The sequence below is a fragment of the Oncorhynchus kisutch genome, linkage group LG2 (genome assembly GCF_002021735.2).
Source record: "Oncorhynchus kisutch isolate 150728-3 linkage group LG2, Okis_V2, whole genome shotgun sequence".
Taxonomy (NCBI): Eukaryota; Metazoa; Chordata; class Actinopteri; order Salmoniformes; family Salmonidae; genus Oncorhynchus; species Oncorhynchus kisutch.
In genome coordinates this window covers 7,857,376-7,877,934 of record NC_034175.2, presented here as the reverse complement: position 1 = coordinate 7,877,934, position 20,559 = coordinate 7,857,376, and the positions used below count along the sequence as shown (strand labels likewise).

At 43.0% G+C, this 20,559-nt stretch overlaps 2 protein-coding genes across 5 annotated transcripts; both read left to right on the top strand.

The window, feature by feature from the left end:
• Positions 1–284: 284 nt before the first annotated feature.
• On the top strand, positions 285–15,376 carry LOC109887623 (probable ATP-dependent RNA helicase ddx6). Of its 3 annotated transcripts, none has more exons than XM_031802444.1 (13): positions 285–450; positions 1,914–2,932; positions 3,027–3,131; positions 3,248–3,377; positions 3,980–4,126; positions 8,586–8,680; positions 10,270–10,392; positions 10,562–10,690; positions 12,154–12,270; positions 12,400–12,463; positions 12,561–12,662; positions 12,803–13,014; positions 13,291–15,376. In XM_031802444.1, exons 2-12 carry the CDS (start codon positions 2,693–2,695, stop codon positions 13,009–13,011), a joined length of 1,461 nt encoding a protein of 486 aa, XP_031658304.1. In that variant the 5' UTR covers positions 285–450; positions 1,914–2,692; the 3' UTR covers positions 13,012–13,014; positions 13,291–15,376. The 3 variants fall into 3 exon arrangements, with proteins under 3 accessions (XP_031658304.1, XP_031658296.1, XP_031658310.1); XM_031802436.1 differs by lacking the exon at positions 285–450 and adding an exon at positions 458–892; XM_031802450.1 differs by lacking the exons at positions 285–450; positions 13,291–15,376 and adding an exon at positions 519–892 and having other exon boundaries at positions 12,803–13,015.
• A 1,068-nt stretch (positions 15,377–16,444) lies between these two features.
• Positions 16,445–20,551, top strand: LOC109888304 (mitochondrial import receptor subunit TOM40 homolog). 2 transcript variants are annotated; one of them, XM_031802464.1, is made up of 10 exons: positions 16,445–16,882; positions 17,401–17,603; positions 18,016–18,083; positions 18,303–18,395; positions 18,506–18,607; positions 18,718–18,823; positions 19,073–19,195; positions 19,303–19,379; positions 19,632–19,734; positions 19,863–20,551. In XM_031802464.1, exons 2-10 carry the CDS (start codon positions 17,402–17,404, stop codon positions 20,000–20,002), a joined length of 1,014 nt encoding a protein of 337 aa, XP_031658324.1. In that variant the 5' UTR covers positions 16,445–16,882; position 17,401; the 3' UTR covers positions 20,003–20,551. The 2 variants fall into 2 exon arrangements, with proteins under 2 accessions (XP_031658324.1, XP_031658331.1); XM_031802471.1 differs by lacking the exon at positions 16,445–16,882 and adding an exon at positions 16,906–17,101.
• The last annotated feature ends 8 nt before the right edge of the window (positions 20,552–20,559 follow it).

Below are 20,559 nucleotides of genomic sequence, written 5' to 3'. Positions count from 1 at the left end.
CATAATATGTGCACGAACTCTACCGAACTGTTTCGTCTGGGAAGCAAGTGTTTTACAGTAGGGACGTCCCAAGGAACCCATATAGCGCTATTCATTTTGAGTTCGAAACAGGACACGTTGATTGGATAGTTCATGTACCTGCGCAGCCAGACGAACGAAGGGTCCCATTAGTTACCACAGCCACAAAGTTAAACGTGGTTATATCGTAAAAATTCATAAAAAAATAAATAAAAGATTTTTAAGGTTAGGCATACGGTTTAACAGGTTAAAATCACATTTGAAGAAGATAAATGGGTGGGGCTTATTACTTTGTGGCTGTGGCAACTAGTGACGACCCAGTAGGAAAGCGAAAGAGACAACCAGCTGAAGGCGAGCGTGCGGCCATGTTGAATTGTAATTTTGTTTTCAAAGAAGAGACAAAAGAGAGACCCTCAAAAGAGAGACAAGTCGGTGGGTTTCACGAAAACTGGAAGCAGATAGCGCTAACCAATTTGAGTTCGAAACAGGACATGCTGTTAAGTTAATGTAGGGTTCTATTAGTTACCGCAGCCGCAAAGTCAACATTGGTTATATCATAAACATGCATAAAAATAGGTTTATAATGTCAGGCATACGGTTACCAGGTTAAAATCACATTTTAAGAAGATAAATTGTATAAATGGGCGGGGTTTGTGACTTTGTGGCTGTGGTAACTAGTGACGACAGTAGGAAAGCGAAAGAGACAACAAGCTAAAGGCGAGCGCGCGGCCATGTTGAATTGTCTTTTTTTTTTTTAAAGAAGAGACAAAAGAGAGACAAGTCGGTGGTTTCCACGAAACACAAACAGTATCATAATACTTGGAACATTTGCTTTAATTAAGTTAACGAGAGAAGACGTCCGATGAACATTAAGGTAACATATTGTATTTGTTTGAAGTAGCTGAGTGCATGGGCGCTACTCGACTGCCTAGGCTAGTATGTTTGAAGAAGTAGAATCGACCAGTCAGGCTACGCTTAACGTTATTTATTATAGTTCGCTAACTAACCAGCAATGTTTGCAAAGCAAACGTGCTAGCTATTTTTTATTTTTTTTTACTTGATAAAATCTGTCGACTGACTCTCTAAATAGCCAGCCTCAACTCGGACTTGTGTCGTGAAGTTACTGTTAGCCTCAAAGTTGTCAGTTAAACTAACTCAGCCCATAAACTTCGATTAACACGTTATCACAGCTAGCTAGCTAACGGTAGTTGACTAGCTAACTTCACAGCTATAGCTTGGTACGTTAGCTTAGCTAATCTACTTTACCGGGCATTAAATGCCACTAGGTAGCTAGTTAGTATCCACGTAAAGTGTGCCTACCGTTAACGTTACTGTGGTCACACAAACAATCATTAGTTAGCAAGCTAACGTTTGCTAGTAAACCAAATGTGGGTCTATGTTGGCTGTTCAATTTATTCATTGTCTCACGAGTACACTAAGCACCAACTCGGAGCTAACGTTAACTGAACTATTTTGTTGAGCTCAGTCCTAGTTTGCTAATGTGTTTTATCACAGCCAACTTGTGTGTAACTAACGTGTACTCGTAACTTCGTAGGTTTTGGATCTTGTTAAAACAGTTTTCCTGTTGCCCCAGACCACTGCACTTGGCAACTAGCTAACTACACTTATTATATCGACCATTTTTACCACGTAACCTAACTAGCTAGCTAAACACCTTGCTAATCTGTCCAGTTACCAAGTTACACGTTAAAACTAAAATGCTCAATTGTATCGCTAATCGAGTCGATCAGGAAATTAACATGTTCTATCATTTAAAGTACAGTCCTAGTTAGTGGTTGTTTTTGTTTTTAAAAGTTGAGACTTGGTTTCATTAATAATTTAGACATGTAACATTGGTGTTTTTGTCCTTGTGCTGTTTTGTTGGTTTCGTGCAGGTAACCTGGAGTTGAATGCAAATGTAACTACGGGTGTCAACTCCACATCTACCACAGCAAAAGAAGAGCACAACAGCAGAACACACATTGTGACTGTCCAAGTGAACAACACAAAGGGTTGGGACTATTACCCTCAGTGTTTTGTATAAGTCATTTTGAGGTTGCCAATAGCAAAATTGCCTCATAATACACCAAGTTGAAAGACTCAGAAACATAGGAATAGTCCATGTGAATCAGAGGACAGTACAGGTCTGTTTGAATGTAAAGACTAAAAGCACTTGAGACTAACAAAGAAACGTACGACCACTTCAGTCCAGGAAAAAAGCTTAGAAGGTTTGAACATAGAAACCATATAAAAAACTTAACAGGTTGTTGTACACAGAACTTCAGAAAAGGCATTTTCACCAGGAATAAGACTGCTTCAGGATAATTTACTTTAGATGTTTGAACTCTGTTGAATTCTGAAACACATTCACATAGGTTTGATTTTGAGCGGATATATGATCCATTTATTCATATAAATGCTAATTTCTCCCTTTTTGGGGAGCGTCTTGTAAATATACCATTTTCGTATGCCAGACTCTTCTTTTCAAGAGGTCTGTACGTATAAGTGTATACATAAATTCTTTAAATTAGAAATCCTGAAAACAAGGTTTTAGTTTTTTTTGTGAGCTAAATAACACAAGGACATTAGTTCCACGAGTGGAAATACAATCTAAGGAAATATTGAACAAAAAAGTTTAGCTGAGTGACAGACTGAAGGAAAAGCTCTCTAAGCCATGTCTACAGCAAGAACGGAGAACCCAACATCCATCATGGGACTGAACAAGCCCAATGGGCAGTTTAGAGGACCACTCAAGCCAGTTGGACTAACATCGGGATCCCTGGCATCTGCCCCACAACCAGATGCCCAACAGAAGGGAGGTAACATTCCCCAGGGCAGTGGGGGTATCCGGTTTGGTGATGACTGGAAGAAATGCCTGCAGCTTCCACAGAAAGACTGCAGATTTAGAACATCAGTAAGTCCTAGTGACACATTCACAGTTTAACAAAGCAAGCCCATCAATCAATAATGACCCTAGCTTCAACCTTGACCATCTACTCTTTCCCCAGGATGTGACATCGACCAAGGGGAATGAGTTTGAGGACTACTGCCTGAAGCGGGAGCTACTGATGGGGATCTTTGAGATGGGCTGGGAGAAACCATCTCCTGTACAGGTGACTTCCCTCTGCTTCTCTGTCCATGACTATTTTGGAACTTTGTTGAATGTGTGTTAGTGTTTGCTCATGTTTGTGGAACGGTCTCTCACCAACCTATGTCTGCCTGTCCCCAGGAGGAGAGCATCCCCATTGCTCTGTCAGGAAGGGACATCCTTGCCCGGGCTAAGAACGGCACCGGGAAAAGCGGAGCCTACCTCATTCCTCTCCTGGAGAGGATAGACCTGAAGAAGGACCACATACAGGGTGAGAACTGCACCAGCTGCTACTCAATACCGTTTCAACATCAATCCATGTGATTTCATTTGCTTGTTTTAATCAATGTTGGTACAAAGTCTGTCTATGAAATCTGCCCTTAATGTTTTATGATTAATTTGGCCTATTGTGATGTAATCACTGGTGAACACCCCTATGTAGTTGCCTGAACAATTCACTAGATTGATGCACAAGTAAGCACACATTCAGTGTACGGAGAGGGCATTGCTACGGCTGAGTACACCTGGTGGGACACGGAATCTCTGACATATGGACAGACCCACTGTCACAAACCTAACGCCCGCACACAGTGTGCTGTAATAGAGCTTGAACACAAGGGAACAGTATGCCACAGATTCATAATGTCAAGGCCACTTGAGTTTAGTGAGTTGGACAAATTACATTCAGTTAAGCCAGTGCCTGAGCTCTGTCAGGGAAATTGGTCTTTTTTTTAACGGTCTCCGGTTATAGGTTATTTATTCCAATTGATTTGTGGAGATTGCTTTTCTCTTGTCCCTCATTCCCCAAACCCCTTTTTCTCTCCTCTGTCCTTAAATTTCTTTCTCTCTCCCCCCTTCCTCTCCTCTCTGCAGCCATGGTGATGGTTCCTACTCGAGAGTTAGCCCTGCAGGTGAGCCAGATCAGCATCCAGGTGAGCAAGCACATGGGCGGGGTCAAGGTCATGGCCACCACAGGAGGCACCAACCTGAGGGACGACATCATGCGTCTGGACGAGACTGGTAACTGCTACTGGGGACAGGCAGTCAAAAGGGTTATAAGAGTGGCTGTAGTGTAGTGCCATAACCAATGTGTGAAGAACTGCAGCTGATCATAGTTCCACAAATACTATGGATATTGTTTTCTTGTGTGACTGACACTGAACTGTGTTACTTTAACTTTACATCTAGTTTGGCTGTTGATCAAGAGACTTGCCCATGTTACACAACAGCACATTGTGCAGCTCCTCATTATGTGCCTTTATATACTGTACTTATGAGGGCTTTAATGATCAGCCCCCGATTCAAATGTTTGATACACTACATGACCAAAAGGATGTGGACACCTGCACGTCGAACATCTCATTCCAAAATCATTGGCATTAATATTAGTCCTCCCTTGGGGCAGTTGGCATTCTCCTGGTATCTGCCAAACCCAGATTAGTCCTCAGATTAGTCCTCAGGACTGCCAGCTTGATTAATCACTCTAGAGAATGCATTTCCACTGCTCCAGAATCCAATGGCGTCGAGCTTTATAACGCCACTCCAGCTGACGCTTGGCATTGCGCGTGGTAATTTTAGGGTTGTGTGCGGCTGCTCGGCCATGGAAACCCATTTAAAGTATTTCCCGACGAACAGTTCTTGTGCTGAAGTTGCTTCAAGGTAGTTTGGAACTCCACAATGAGTGTTGCAACTTCAGCACTACCACTTCATTGCTGAGCCATTATTGCTCCTAGATGTTTACGCTTCACAATAACAGCAGAAACAGTTGACCGGGGCAGCTCTAGCGAGGCAGAAATTTGATGAACTGACTTGTTGGAAAGATGGCATCCTGTGACTGTGCCACATTGAAAGTCACTGAGCTCTTTAGTAAGGCCATTCTACTGTTACTGTTTGTCTATGGAGATTGCATGGCTGTTTTTATACACCGCTCTGCAACCGGTGTGGTTGAAATGGCCAAATCCACTCATTTGAAGAGGGGTCCACATACTTTTGTGTATATATAGTGTGAGTTGTTTGGTCCGCTGTAACAATAGGTCCCTGATTCAAATGTTAAAGGTATGAGTGCATTGATCCGTGGGACCCCAAACAGATCCAAATGTAGCATGCCTTGCCAGAAAATCTATTCAAACGTTACGAATCGCCGGAAAACTTTTTTTTTTTTTGTTGCTCAAATTACTTCTGAAAAGAATATTTAATTCTGAAAATACCAAATATTTTATGGCAACCGTGTTGTCTCCTTCAGTGTTGAACTAAGCATTTAATTATGTTCACAGTCATTGATCATGCCATGTAATTTTGCATGCCCAACAACTCCAGTCAATATCAGTAGCCTTGTCAAACTGCGTCCTGTGTTCAGCTTCGCTCGCTGACCAACGATGGGTAGGTCTATTCCTGTTCTGGTATATCTGCGACTCACTCTTCGCATTCAAATGTTTAAAATGGCTTGCTCTATTAGCCTTTATTAGTTGAGTGACAACAAATAACATTTTCTAGTTTTTTTAAAAGTCAAATGCACTTAGGTAGGTAGGCTACAATGCTGATCAGGGCATACATTCAATTTAATTTGGATTGTTCAAGTTCACTATCAGCAGTCTGTATAGTCATTTTTAGGTGTATATGGTGAAGTTGGTAATTTCATAACGGGGACAGTAATCACTTTTTCTACCCGTACTACATGGTCAAAGCTAGAGAAGAATACAAGCTCACTCAGAGTCTGTATACCTCCAAACGGTCTAAACCAGGGATATTCAACTCTCACCATACGAGGTCCGGAGCCTGCTGGTTTTCTGTTCTACCTGATCATTAATCGCACACGCCTGGTGTCGCAGGTCTAAATCAGTCCCTGATTTAGAATGAATAATGAATCAAATGCAGTGGAACGGACTTCGGGGTCCAGAGTTACGTTTCAGGAATCTAAACCGGCCGATTATGAGACGGGTGAAATACAAAGTTGTGTTATATATTCATTGGCTATGTCATAGCAAGATTAAAAAATATATATAGATATTTATACATTACTAGTTCCTCTAACACTTAATCAGCAAAAATGACATTCATTAGTGGGTAATTTTCCTTATGGCTCAGATCAGATGCCTACAAGCATCATTTACACACAGCCTAGTGGTTAGAGCGTTGGCTGGATCGAATCCCCGAGCTAACATGGTCAAAATCTGTCGTTCTGCCCCTGAACATGGCACTTCCCTGGTAGGCCGTCCTTGTCAATAAGAATTTATTAACCTTTAACTAGTCAAGTCAGTTAAAACCTCGATTACGTGATCAAAATCGACATCGTTGGGGGAAGTTGGAGCGAGCCAAATTCAAATGAGAAAATCGTAATATTGAACATACAAGTGTTCTACATCATTTAAAAGCTTAACTTCTTGTTAATCCAACCGCGCTGTCAGATTTCAAAAGGCTCTACGGCGAAAGCATACCGTGCGATTATCAGAGGACAGCGCCCCGCATACAAAAGCATTAACATTTTCCAAACCAGCAAAGGCATCAGAAATAACAATAAAATAAATTGCTTAACTTTAAGGATCTTCCTCTGTTTGCAATCCCAAGGGTCCCAGCTACACAACAAATGTTTTTCTTTTCGATACGGTCCTTTATATCCCCAAAAAGTCAGTTTAGTTGGCGCGTTTGATTCCGTAATCCACGTGTTCCACAAGTTCAACATGCATACAATGGAATCACAAAATGTATCAATAAGCTTTGTCCAAACAAGTCAAACAATGTTTCTAATCAATCCTCGGGTACCCTAATATGTAAATAAACGATAACATTTAAGAAGGCATGTAGTATGTTCAATACCGGAGATATATAACGGGGTGCGCGCCCTCATCCACCGGCGCCACAAGACTTGTCAGACTATTGACATCTAGTGGAAGGCATAGGAACTGCAACCTGGGAGCTATTTATTTGTTTATCATGTAGACAATCGTTGCAATGGACAGTGACTTCAATTTTTTTTTTAGCCTGGATGGATTTCCCTCGGGAAATCTGCAATATCAGTTCTTTTATACAGACATTATTTAAAGTTTTATAATCTTCGGTGTTTTCTATCCAATGCTACCAATTATATGTACATCTTATCTTCTGAACCTGAGTAACAGGCAGTTTACTTTGGGCAAGTCATTTATCCGAACTCCCGAACACTGCCCCCTAGCCCTAAGAGGTTTTAAATAAAATAAAAAAAGCTCATGAGCTCCATCTGCAGCAGATTTGAATTTAGAATGGAAAATGAATGTGTGTATGCAACAGATGTTAGTGCATCACATCGATATGTTCCTCTAATCCAGGGGTGGGCAATTCCAGTCATCGAAGGGCCTGATGTCAGTTTTACAACAGTTAACACGCCATACTCCAATAGTCACCTTGGTCCGGATTCACAAAACCTTAAATGTCTTAACGGCCATTTTTTCGGTAACTGTAGATTTAAAAAAGTTAAGCAAAGTTGCTATTCCTCAATTACGTTATTGGAAATGTGATTCTTGAAAATAATGCTTAAGTACATTTCCAAGAAGAAATCCTAAACTTTAGCACGGCTAAACTCTTGTCTTGAGACATGGATACTTTTGTAGCCATTAACGTTTTCTTGCGCCACAGATGGTTGGCTACTGGATATTTTTAATACAAATGAAACACGCATTAGCTAGCTAGGAAGCAATTAGCAATATATTACAATAATCTAGAAGTGTTAAATGGCTAGCGCTATCTCGTTAATTTGCAAAGAACATGGCTAATGTTAACGTCAATAGCCATGTTGGCTATAATGTCTTTACACGTTTGCTAGCTAACTTACCGGTCACGCAGTTCCTCTACCACCTATACCTTCTCCTCCAGCTGGTCCACATGAATGGTCTCTCAGCTCCCTGCTTTTTTACGGCGTCCCTGTCCCAAGCCTATCCTTTATTTTTAGTCTCTGCAGTGACCCCGCAGTTATCAAGTCTCCCCAACAGCAACCTTTTCCTGGCTGCTCTTTCCCCCATTTCATCTCTTTTCTTGGTTATCCATTTTTGATTTTGATATAGCTAGTCTGATGGCTATAATGTGTGAAGAAAAATTACCAAATCTGATCATCCCTGTCACATGTGCTTGAAACAAATAAATAAGCCTGTCAATGCCACATGATATTTACAAAGTTCCTAAGAACATTTTGAGGATTTGCATTTATGAGCTATCTTATGAACTTAATATTTTTTCCCCCTTAAACTTATGTTTTTTCATGTTTTGTGAATCCGGACCCTAATCTTCAGTTTAGAATGCAATTTGATTAATCAGCTGTGTTTTCTACGGATGGTGTCACACTTTTTCTCCAATCAGGCCCTTGAGGACTGGAGTTGCCCACCCCTGCTCTAATCAAACCGAGTCACACTGAATCGTTTCAAACTTAAACGTATCGTACCTGTATCGGAGACAATTTGTCAAATCATCTTGATGTTTATTTTCATTTTCTTTATCTCGTCCCTTGTCTCAGTGCATGTGGTGATAGCCACACCAGGCAGGATCCTGGACCTGATAAAGAAGGGAGTGGCCAAAGTGGATAAAGTCCAGATGATGGTGATGGATGAGGTGAGCGTCGTTGATTGTTTTATTAAAGCGGCATATGTTATGAAATCTGGAAAGTGTATATATTTTTTTGTGGAAAACTCCGTAGTTGTACGTTTAGTTTTTCTACAGGAATAGTATTGGTTTAATAAGCCAAGTGAAAGTAGCCCCACTTTGCCACCTATTCTCTTTGAACATAAACTCAGCAAAAAAAAAGTCCCTTTTTTTCAGGACCCTGTCTTTCAAAGAACGTCACAGATCTTCATTGTGAAGGGTTTAAACACTGTTTCCCATGCTTGTCAATGAACCATAAACAATTAATGAACATGCACCTGTGGAAAGGTTAAGACACTGACAGCTTACAGACGGTAGGCAATTCTGAAAACTTAGGACACTAAAGGAGGCTTTCTACTGACTCTGGAAAAACACCAAAAGAAAGATGCCCAGGGTTTCTTCTCATCTGCGTGAACATGCCTTAGGCATGCTGCAAGGAGGCATGAGGACTGCAGATGTGGCCAGGGCAATAAATTGCAATGTCCGTACTGTGAGACGCCTAAGACTGCGCTACAGCGAGACAGGACGGACAGCTGATCGTCCTCTGTGGCAGACCACGTGTAACAATGCCTGCACCGGATCGGGAAATCTGAACATCACACCTGCGGGACAGGTACAGGATGGCAACAACTGCCCGAGTTACACCAGGAACGCACAATCACTTCATCAGTGCTCAGACTGTCCACAATAGGCTGAGAGAGGCTGGACTGAGGGCTTGTAGGTCTGTAGTGAGGCAGGTCCTCACCAGACATCACTGGCAACAACGGCGCCTATGGGCACAAACCCCCTGTCACTGGAACAGACAGGACTGGAAAAAAGTGCTCTTCACTGACGAGTTGCGGTTTTGTCTTACCAGGGGTGATGGTCGGATTCGCGTTTATCGTTGGAAGAAATGTGTGTTCTCTGGAGCGGGGTCGAGGTGGAGGGTCCGTCATGGTCTGGGGCTGTGTGTCGCAGCATGATGTTGTCATTGCAGGCAATCTCAACGCTATGTGTTACAGGGAAGATGACCTCCCTCATGTGGTACCCTTCCTGCAGGCTCTTCCTGACATGACCCTGCAGCATGACAATGCCATACTGCTCTTTCTGTGTGTGATTTCCTACAAGACAGGAATGTCAGTGTTCTGCCATGGCCAGCGAAGAGTCTGGATCTCAATCCCATTGAGCACGTCTGGGAACTTGCAGGTGCATTTGGTGGAAGAGTGGGGTAACATATCACAGGAAGAACTGGCAAATCTGGTGCAGTCAATGAGGAGATGCACTGCTGTACTTAGTATCGGGTGTGCCCACCAGCTGCATTGACACTGACTTTTGATTTTGACCTCTCCTTTGTTCAGGGACACATTATTCCATTTCTGTTAGTCACATGACAGTGGAACTTGTTCAGTTTGTCTCAGTTGTTGAATCTTATGGTCATACAAATATTTACACATGTTAAGTTTGCTTAAAATAAACACAGTTGACAGTGAGAGAACATATCTTTTTTGCTCAGTTATGTTAATGTGCTGAGGCTGCACTCAACTGGGTCATCAACAAATGTGTCCTGACTCTCTCTCTAGGCAGACAAGCTGCTGTCTCAGGACTTTGTGGTCCTGATCGAAGACATCATTAGCTTCCTGGCTAAGGGTCGTCAGATCCTACTCTACTCTGCCACCTTCCCCATCAGTGTGCAGAAGTTCATGGTGAGAGGACTTTCCTTGATAACTGGGGGCTAGAGAGTACGAGAACAGGGGGAGACCAAGGGGAAGATGTGCATGGAGATTCAATGAGAAATGAGTCTGAATTAAAAGTTGACAACTGAATTGTCTTTACTTTCAATTGCAATATGTTTACCCCTTTCCCCCTCTCCAGGCGAAGCACCTTTCAAAGCCCTATGAGATCAACCTGATGGATGAGCTGACCCTGAAGGGCATCACCCAGTACTACGCCTACGTCACTGAGAGGCAGAAAGTCCACTGCCTCAACACCCTCTTCTCCAGGGTGAGTGTGTCGAAAGCTGTGGAGGTAGTTTGAGCTACATACAGTGCATTCGGAAAGTATTCAGACCCCTTGACATTTGTCACATTTTGTTACTTTACAGCCTCATTCTAAAATGGATTACATTATTTTTTCCCCTCATTAATCTACACGCACTACCCCATAATAAAGCAGAAACAGGTTTTTATACATTTTTGCAAATGTATTAAAAAAAACAAAAAAACATACGTATTCAGACCCTTTGATGGGAGACTCAAAATTGAGCTCAGGTGCATCCTGTTTTCATTGATCATCCTTGATGTATAAAAAACTTGATTGGAGTCCACTTGCTGTAAATTTAAATTGATTGGACATGAATTGGAAAGGAACACACCTGTCTAGAATTGTCCGTTGAGCTCGGAGCCTGGATTGTGTCAAGACACAGATCTGGGGAAGGGTACCAAAAATGTCTACAGCATTGAAGGTCCCCAAGAACAGTGGCCTCCATCATTCTTAATGGTAGACTCTTCCTAGCTCTGGCCTCACGGCCAAACGGCAATCGGGGGTGAAGGGCCTTGGTCAGAGAGGTGACCAAGAACCTAATGGTCAATCTGACAGAGCTCCAGAGTTACTCTGTGGAGATGGGAGAACTTTCCAGAAGGAAGCATCTCTGCAGCATTCCACCAATCAGGCCTTTATGTTAGTGGCCAGACTGAAGCCACTCCTCTGTAAAAGGCACATGACAGCCCGCTTGGAGTTTGCCAAAATGCACCTAAAGACTCAGACCATGAGAAACTAGATTCTCTGGTCTGGTGAAACGAAGATTGAACTATTTTGGCCTGAATGCCAAGCGTCACAACTGTACGGATGGTGGCAGGTTTCCTCCAGATAAGCATGGTGGTGGCAGTACCATGCTGTGGGGATGTTTTTCCAGAGGCAGGGACTGGGAGACTAGCCAGGATTGAAGGGAAAGATGAACGGAGCAAAGTAAAGAGATCCTTGGTATAAAAAAAACTTCACCCCAGTCTGACAACCTGCTCCAGAGCACTCGGGACAACATTCCAAGACGACAATGACCCTGCGAACACAGCCAAGACAACACAGGAGTGGCTTCGGGACAAGTCTCTGAATGTCCTTGAGTGGCCCAGCCAGAGCTGGTCAATTTTATTACATTTTAGAATATGGCTGTAATGTAACAGTGTGGAGAAAATTCACGATGTCTAAATACTTTGAATGCACTAACTGCTTGATGAGTAGGACCTTAGGTCCCAGAGATATTGCCTCATGTTTTGCTAGATACTAACTCAAGGTGGGTTGGGAATGTGTTCCGTAACTGGTCCTTTACATACACAGTCAGAAAAGCTCATTCTTTCAGTCCTAGAGATATTGACTAATGGGAGAGCAGGAAGCCATGTTTCATTCATCTGGGTCATCCATCAATTCATAATGAGTACGTTGTCTCATCAATGTGTCTTGTTCTCCAACAGCTCCAGATCAACCAGTCCATTATCTTCTGTAACTCCACCCAGCGGGTTGAGCTGCTGGCCAAGAAGATAACCCAGCTGGGCTACTCCTGCTTCTACATCCACGCCAAGATGATGCAGGTCAGCTCAGCCGGCCCAGCCACTTGCACTTTAGATGTAGACCGCATGGAGTACCTTCACATTAGACTGTGTGTAGATCTGTGTAGCCATGTTTTGCTAACCCTTGCACTGGTTTTGCCTTTGAAACAGGAGTATAGAAACCGTGTGTTCCATGACTTCAGAAACGGACTCTGCAGGAACTTGGTCTGCACGGGTAACGTATTTTACTCTTGAGTTGAATGATTGCTTGATTTAAATTAATTTTTATAACTGATAGACTGATTGTCAAATTCTCTTGCCTCCCTACTTAGATCTGTTCACCAGGGGAATTGACATTCAAGCGGTGAACGTAGTGATCAACTTTGACTTCCCCAAGAACGCTGAGACGTACCTGCATCGCATCGGCAGATCAGGTGAGACTATCCACTGCATTTTCATCACGCTGACAAATCAGACCTACTGGAACATCATAGTCTTCTCCAGCTACCATCTGCTTTTCTCCTGGGTAAATAGTGTCAAATATAAGCCTGTTTATTTTTAACACCTTTTCCAGGGAGGTTTGGTCACCTGGGTCTGGCCATCAACCTGATCACCTCTGAGGACCGCTTCAACCTGAAGTCCATCGAGGACCAGCTGGTGACTGACATTAAGCCCATCCCCGGCAGCATCGACAAGGGTCTGTACGTGGCGGAGTTCCACTCTGCCGACCCAGACGCAGAAGACGAGATCAGAGGCAAGGACGGCGAGTTAAGCGCAGCATAAATGGTAAGGTTTGACCATGTTTGCAGAGATGAGTCTCCCATTATAGAAAGCACTCGGTAGTTATTTCAGCTTTTTGTTTATTTCATCTGTTGAGTCCTTTGGATCCTTGCTGGTCAGTGGTCATACAACAAAATAATTTTAGGCATTAGGGCCTGAACTGAGAAACGGTTCTCATGTTCAGCCTGATAAAAGATTCTCGGTGGATAGGATTGTTGAATAGGCTTTGCTTCAGCAATTTGATAACATTGGTTCCTAACTGGAGCCTTATCTCTTTTCCAGGAGAACAAGAGGCGTCTGGCATTCATCACACCATCCACTGCTGCGCACAGACATTAAGTTTAGTTTCTGACTGAATATTTAAATTCTACAGGATGCTTTTTCTTTTTCGGAGGGGCAAAGTTTACAGCAGTGGTCAGTTTGTTTTGTCACAGTTTACAGCTGTTTTTTAAACAACATGATATGTATCCAACCTGCCAACTGTCAATTTTCTAAGTCTGCTGACTTTCTGTATTGTCAGTGTATCACTGTAGTGGCTTCTTATACAGTCACATTTCATCATTTCCTGTTGAAAAGGCCCTCCTCGCTTGTCAGGTTCACTTCTTATAGACTTATTTCTGAGCAGATGACTGTCGAGGAAACCAAAGCTGAACATGTTGATAGGGAATAATGGATTTACTCAAAAAACCAAAAGGACCCCCTCTGCTTTAACAGCTGTCTGGGGAATGCTATCATGGTGCTATATGGTGGAAATACGAATAGAAATACATTTTAAAAGTTTCTTTGTTTTTAAGTGTTCGTGCTGTGACTTTAGTCATACATGAAAGGCACCTACATGAATAGTTTGTCGCAGACGCACACTGATGAGTATTGATTAGTTTACTTATTGTTTGTTTATATTTTACAGCCTCCTTAGTGGGCTATGGCACCAGACAGACTCGTAACTCTTTGGGCAACAAATCCCTTGGACAAGGAGATGATGGCAATAGAACCTGACACGAAGAGGGCATTGATACAGGGCAAACATTTTATTTAGATACACTGACTTACTGCCCCCCCCCACCCCCCCAAAAAAGTGTTTTTATTATTTCTTTAGACATGCTGAAGCCAGTCATCTTATTCTATTGCTCTCTGACTCTTCTGTTCATCTCTCGCACTCTTAACTCACTCGCGTGCCTTAATCTAACCTCCGCTCAGTGTTCATACTGTACGTCTGAATGGATCTGTCTGTGTGAACCAGAGCTCCAGGAAGTGGCTTGAAAGTTCTGTTCTAAAAAGAGCTTCTGGTAATGTGTTCTTTAGCTCTCACAAGTCAGTGCTTGTTTTCTCAGCTTCCCAGAACTCCCCTAGGTGTTTTTAATATGTGGAGTTGTTGAAACTGATCTAAGGTCAATTTTGCATCCCCTATCCTAGTGGTTAATATTAGATTTTTGGGGATGAAAACCTGACCCTAGATCTATCCGTAGCTTTTCAGAGACACCAGGGAGCAGAAATGGTCACACAGGTTGGGGGACCCTAATCTCTAACTCAAGAAGGGATTTGTTACACTACTGGCAATTGTCATTGAGGAATAATAGCATTTCAGTCATATTTTCTCACAATTGTTATGCAATATATTTTTCCTCTTTCGTACAGCTATATTGGGTAGTCTGACAGAGGAATGGTTGTGTTGAGGGAAGATTGTAGCAGTACTGTCATTGGCTACAGTACAGATCTACTTTTAAAAGGATAAAATATTGCCAAATACAATCTTATAGCGACAACCCTAACAGATCCTACAATCTTCAACATTAGAGATGTAGCAGATGGCTGGCCTCCGCATTGAGTTTAGCACCAGCAGAACCAAACAAGGACCATTGTCATGCATTATTTAAACAGCCTACAATACTGAGCACTGTTTCCCCACATCTTGCTCTGGAGTATCCCTGTAAATACTGGAGTTTATTTAACTTATTCCATTGTCAATTATCCTCAATTGAGGCACTTGAGCACTGAAATGGGACTTATGATTTGAGCATTGTCAAGTGTCTGTGTTTAACCAATTAATAACGTTTTATCTCAGCACACCAGCCGCCCACAGCAACAAGCGATAGCTTTGGGACAAGGCTATAAAATGGGCAAGAGAAGCAACATTTTCCAGGGGTACTCCAGGGGTGACTATGGTAGACTTGATGATTTTTTTTTCTATTTTTTTTTTTCTTCTATCCAACTTATTTGGTTTGAGTAATGCTCCTGTTGTCTTTTTGGCAGTGGTCACCTGCTGAGTTAAAGTGGTAGGAGGATGGCTAAGCAAAGTTTATTCTCGTGCCAATTGTGTCAATGCCAGCACCTTTGAAGGAATCGAATAAAGGCCTGCTGATTCTCCATCCCTGTGACTAAGTTTTTGTGTGTCTTGGTTCATCACGTTGTTTGTGTCAAGTTACACATTGTATCAGTGGTCAGCTAACATTGTGGAAAGTATGCATAACCTATTTGGCATAGGCCTGTCATGAAACTAGCTATATGTATACATTTTAATTTGCTAGGGCAGATGTGGTGTTAATGACAAATTGGGAAAACATTCAAGATACCATAATATACAGTACCGGTCAAAAGTTTGTACACAAACTCTTGAATGAGTATATCTAGATTTTTTTATTCCTACATTTGTAGAATAGACAACTATGAAATAAAACACACAATCATGTAGCAACCAGTGAAGTGTAAACAAACCTAAACATTTTAGATTCTTCAAAGTAGCCACCCTTTGCCTTGACCGCTTTGTACACTCTTGGCATTCTCTCAACCAGCTTAATTAGATGGTCTTTAAGCAGTTTCTACATGCTGATCACTTGTTGGCAGCTTTTCCTTCACTCTGTGGTCCAACTCATTTCAATAGGGTTGAGGTCGTTTTTTATAGGGTTGGTCAAATAGCCCTTACACAGCCTGGAGATGTGTTGGGTCATTGTCCTGTTGAAAAACAAATGATAGTCCCACTAAGCGCAAACCAGATGGGATGGTGTATCGGTGCAGAATGCTGTGGTAGCTATGCTGGTTAACTGTGCCTTGAATTTGAAATCCGTATCACCAGCAAAGCACCATCACACCACCTCCATGCTTCATAGTGGGAACCACACATGCGGAGATCAACCGTTCACCTACTCTGCGTCTCAAAGACACAGCGGTTTGAAAATCTCAAATTTGGACTCATCAGACCAAAGGATGGATTTCCACTGTCCATTGCTTGTTTCTTGGCCCAGGCAAGTCTCTGTTTCTTGGTGTCCTTTTGGTTACTACATGATTCCATATTTTGTTATTTCATATTTTTTATGTCTTCACTATTCTAGTGTAGAATTATTTTTTTAAACTTAGAATGAGTAGGTGTGTTCAAACTTGACTGGTACTGTACATTCTACATGTAGAAAGAATCACAGGAAGACGAGCACTGTATAGGAAGATTACCCTGGGAATGTCTTGCTTCATGGGAATGAATGAAGCAACCGATTGGAAGGCGCAAAATAAGCCTATTAATGTCGTATTCAGGTGCTAGTCGGAAGTAGGACTCGTAAATGTTGGACTTGCTTACTGGCTGTAGTTATACGCGTGTTGCATTCAACCCATTCCCCAGTGGTTCAGCGACTTAGTGTTCAACTAGATAGTAGATCAGTCATTTCAGAGTTCCCGAATAGGTCATGAACCCAGCACAACACGCAATATTTAGGATTTTCCTAGTAGTTGGATGTGCTGGCCAATGGTGGTTGAGTTTGTAGGTACACTACCCAATCTATGAGGTTATAGGGGACGGAGGGCGGGCCTAAACGTGCACCGGAAGGTTGTGGTTGAACTTTGCCGGTGTGTAGCTAGAATTACCGCCGGACACGCACAAACAGTCAACGTGAGTAGCTCGCTAACACATTTGAAGGACAGTTGCATGAAACAGACAACTCTAAGACCGATGTCTTTATTACAGATAGCTGATGGTGTTACAGTTTTGTTGTCAGAAGCATGTACAGTGCTGCAATTGTTATCGCTAGCAACATTAGCAAGCTAACGTTAGCTCAGTCAGTGACCGTCAGTCAAGTTGACCAGGTCTCAGAGCATTTCGTATTCTTCTGTACGTAAATCCGAGACACTCCATTATGTATGCTACAGTATCTTACGTTTGGTATGGTTGCATAAGACAGATGGTTACTTAAGGCCACAACGAAAGGGGATTGTGGTTGGTATGGGTGGGCATTTGCTACCTTGCTAACGTTACGTGTTTGGCTTAAATACTCTTTGGCCTTGACCTAGCTGTGTTAGTCTTTGTCCCAGTTAATGCATAGAGTTGGATAGCTAGCCACTAGAACTATTAACATAACATCAAGTATCTCACCCTTTCTCTCTCTTTGTCTCTCTCTCATCCTTCTTCAGCATGGGCAGTGTGTTGGCTGCCAGCTCCCCCCCTCCCCCAGGCAGTGTCGTTGTCCAGGGGGCCCCTGGGTTGGTGTCAGTCCCCCCAGGGTTCTCCATGCCCTCTGTCCCTCCCCCCTCTGTCCCGGGACAGCCAGCGGGTGAGACAGGGAGCCCCCTCCCCAACCCTGGTACCTATGAGGAGTGTCATCGCAAGTGCAAAGGTAAGAATCATACAGTCATGTCATGCGGTACGTCATCAGCGTTGTACAGGTGCATCTTTCCTGTTCGAATAGACTGGGCAATGACGTTGCAGATTTTATGCTCATATTTATTTGAGAGGTGTTTTTCCTCTGACAAAATGTTTTCTGTCCCATATTTTAGATTGTATTAAATGTTAAAATTGTTTGCATTAAATAGTTTGTTTTGACTTGGACAACTCTAGTGTCCAAAGGTCAGGTTTAGCAAGTGCAGCACCATTGACCATTTTGAAATCAACTGGGTGGGGCTATTGGTTAAGGAAGGATCACATAATTCCTTCCAGGTCATCAGGAGGGATCAGCCCATGAATTATACTTGTGAGCAAACATTCCATAGCAAACATTCCATATCTCTATGGTTCTAACGTCATTTCAGAGGTGTTCCCCATCCAGATGGAAGGAGTGCGACTGGTGGTCAACAAGGGCCTGAGTAATCACTTCCAGGTCAGTTGTGGAGCTAGAGGAATATATATTCTAGATGCAGCCAATCGGTAAGTTAAAGTCAGCGTTAGTATGCATTCTGTGCAAGCTATTATACAATGAAAAGGAACTATCTAACCCTCAAGGCTGTAAAGCTCAAGGTGGTGATTGTCCTATTTCATATGGATCAGAATACTCTATTGTTTGCCACTTTATTGGATGTCTGCTGTATCTGTTCTACAGGTCAGTCATACAGTTACTCTCAGCACCTTGGCTGAATCTGGCTACCGGTTTGGTGCCACCTACGTGGGCACTCAACAGACAGGACCTGCTGAGGTAAACTGTCATTTGACTGGTCTGGAAAATGTCTCTCAGCCACTTTACCCTAATATTATTATATTCTAATAAAGTTGTTAATGTATGTGTTGAACCCCCCCCCCCCCCAGTCCTTCCCAGTCATGGTGGGAGACATGGACAACACCGGTAGTCTGAACGCCCAGGTTATCCACCAGCTCACCAGCGCCGTGCGCTCTAAAATAGCCATCCAGGTACGTCACTGTGAAGAGTGGAACACAACACCAGGATCAGGAAGTTTGTATATTAAACTTACTGTTTATTTATCTGTCCAGTTCCAATAATGCCTTTGTTATTTCAACAGACTCAGCAGCACAAGTTTGTGAACTGGCAGTGTGACATGGAGTATCGTGGTGATGACTTCACCTCTGCTGTTACCCTGGGCAACCCAGACGTCCTCCTCGGCTCTGGTAGGATTGTTTTCTCATCAGACTTCACTGGTGGTCCATGATGCTGCAAAACGACCCTTCTCTCCTACAAGCACAGTTGTGTGGAAGCTTCATCACTTAAAGCAATAATGTTCTTGTTACCCAGCCTTTTGATCACATGTTATGATGGCCTCTGTTTACAGAGTGAACAGGCTGGTTATTATTCAGACATGAGTCCTTTATTCTTGTGCTCTATTGTAACATCTATGATGACGATGTTGCTGTCCTCAGGTATTATCGTGGCTCACTACCTTCAGTCCATCAGTCCAGCCCTGGCGTTGGGAGGAGAGCTGGTCTACCACCGGAGGCCTGGGGAGGAGGGAGCAGTCACCTCGCTAATGGGCAGATACACAGGTGAGACCCTCTCTGACCCACACCGCACCACCTCACCTTCTGTTAGAGCCAGGAGCTTTTTACTGGTCAGGTCACTGAGATTAATTTTCTTCTTGTTTTTACTCCAGGCAATAATTATGTTGCCACATTGACTCTAGGAGGTGCTGGTGCTCATGCAACATACTACCACCGAGCCAATGACCAGGTACCCAAACTAAGCTATCCTATCACCTTGCCCCCAGTCTACCTTGCCCCCAGTCTAGACCACAAAACTCCTCAAACTTTAGTGTGGATCACTGTGCAAAATAGTTGGGTATCCTACCATCTCATGACCATGCTAATGGACCATGCCTTTTCTGACATGGAGGTGTTAGCCCACTGAAATACTTGAGGCTATGTAGCAGCACAGTGCTAGGTCTGTTTGTGAGACCATCTTGTTGTCGTTCTACCAACTCAGCTGCAGCTGGGGGTGGAGTTTGAGGGCAGCATGCGGACGCAGGAGACTGCAGTATCGTTTGGGTATCAGCTGGACCTCCCTAAAGCCAACCTGCTCTTTAAAGGTAAGCTGTCTGTCCCTCGACAGCACAGCTATTCAGTCAGACCTCTAGGGTTAATTGAGTGAATTGAGCCATTTGTCAATGATTGTCCCAGGTCTGAATTATTTCCTGATCAGTCCCTCCGTCTCCAGGTTCGGTAGACAGTAACTGGGTGGTGGGGGCGGTCCTGGAGAAGAAGCTGCTGCCCCTGCCTCTCTCCTTGGCCCTGGGAGCCTTCCTTAACCAAAAGAAGAACAAGTTCCAGTGTGGCTTCAATGTCACCGTTGGCTAGACGTCCTCCAGCCGCCTCAGACACACTGGGACCAGCACAGAAACACACAGTCCTGGGCTTGTCATGTATCTACTGGATTCAGAGACTCTCCTATACTGTGAATTGTGGGGCAGAGTGAGCGAGGGGGTTACTCTATACCATGGAGCCAGGCCTACATATTGTAGCACAAGTCTATTTCCTTCTGGTATATATGTGATACCCAACGAATAGAGAGCATCAGGTGATGCAGTCCAACATGTGATTAGACTAATATTGTCGCTGTCTGATAACTGCATCTACATTTTTGGCAATTTCCAAACAATACAGAAACTATAGGAAAGGAAAATAGGGCTATATTTTACTGTTAACGAATATACAATTACTGAACTTCAGAAGTATTTTGAATACATTTTCTTGGTCCTAGAGTCATGAAATGTTCAGAGTACACTTACTGCTTTCAATATGTAATAGAAATGGAGTTGAAGTTCTCACCAGACCGTGACAATATTCTGAAATGCATTTAGAATCATAAACAACTTTTGTATCTTTGGTTTTTGATGTTAAAGACCATTAAGGAC

Coding starts and splice junctions, on each gene's coding strand:
- LOC109888304 (XM_031802464.1), top strand. CDS start 17,402: ATGGGCAGTGTGTTGGCTGCCAGCTCCCCCCCTCCCCCAGGCAGTGTC. Junction 17,604..18,015: donor GTGTCATCGCAAGTGCAAAG/GTAAGAATCATA, acceptor ACGTCATTTCAG/AGGTGTTCCCCATCCAGATG. Junction 18,824..19,072: donor AGACGTCCTCCTCGGCTCTG/GTAGGATTGTTT, acceptor TGCTGTCCTCAG/GTATTATCGTGGCTCACTAC.
- LOC109887623 (XM_031802444.1), top strand. CDS start 2,693: ATGTCTACAGCAAGAACGGAGAACCCAACATCCATCATGGGACTGAAC. Junction 2,933..3,026: donor ACTGCAGATTTAGAACATCA/GTAAGTCCTAGT, acceptor CTCTTTCCCCAG/GATGTGACATCGACCAAGGG. Junction 12,464..12,560: donor CAGGAACTTGGTCTGCACGG/GTAACGTATTTT, acceptor CTCCCTACTTAG/ATCTGTTCACCAGGGGAATT.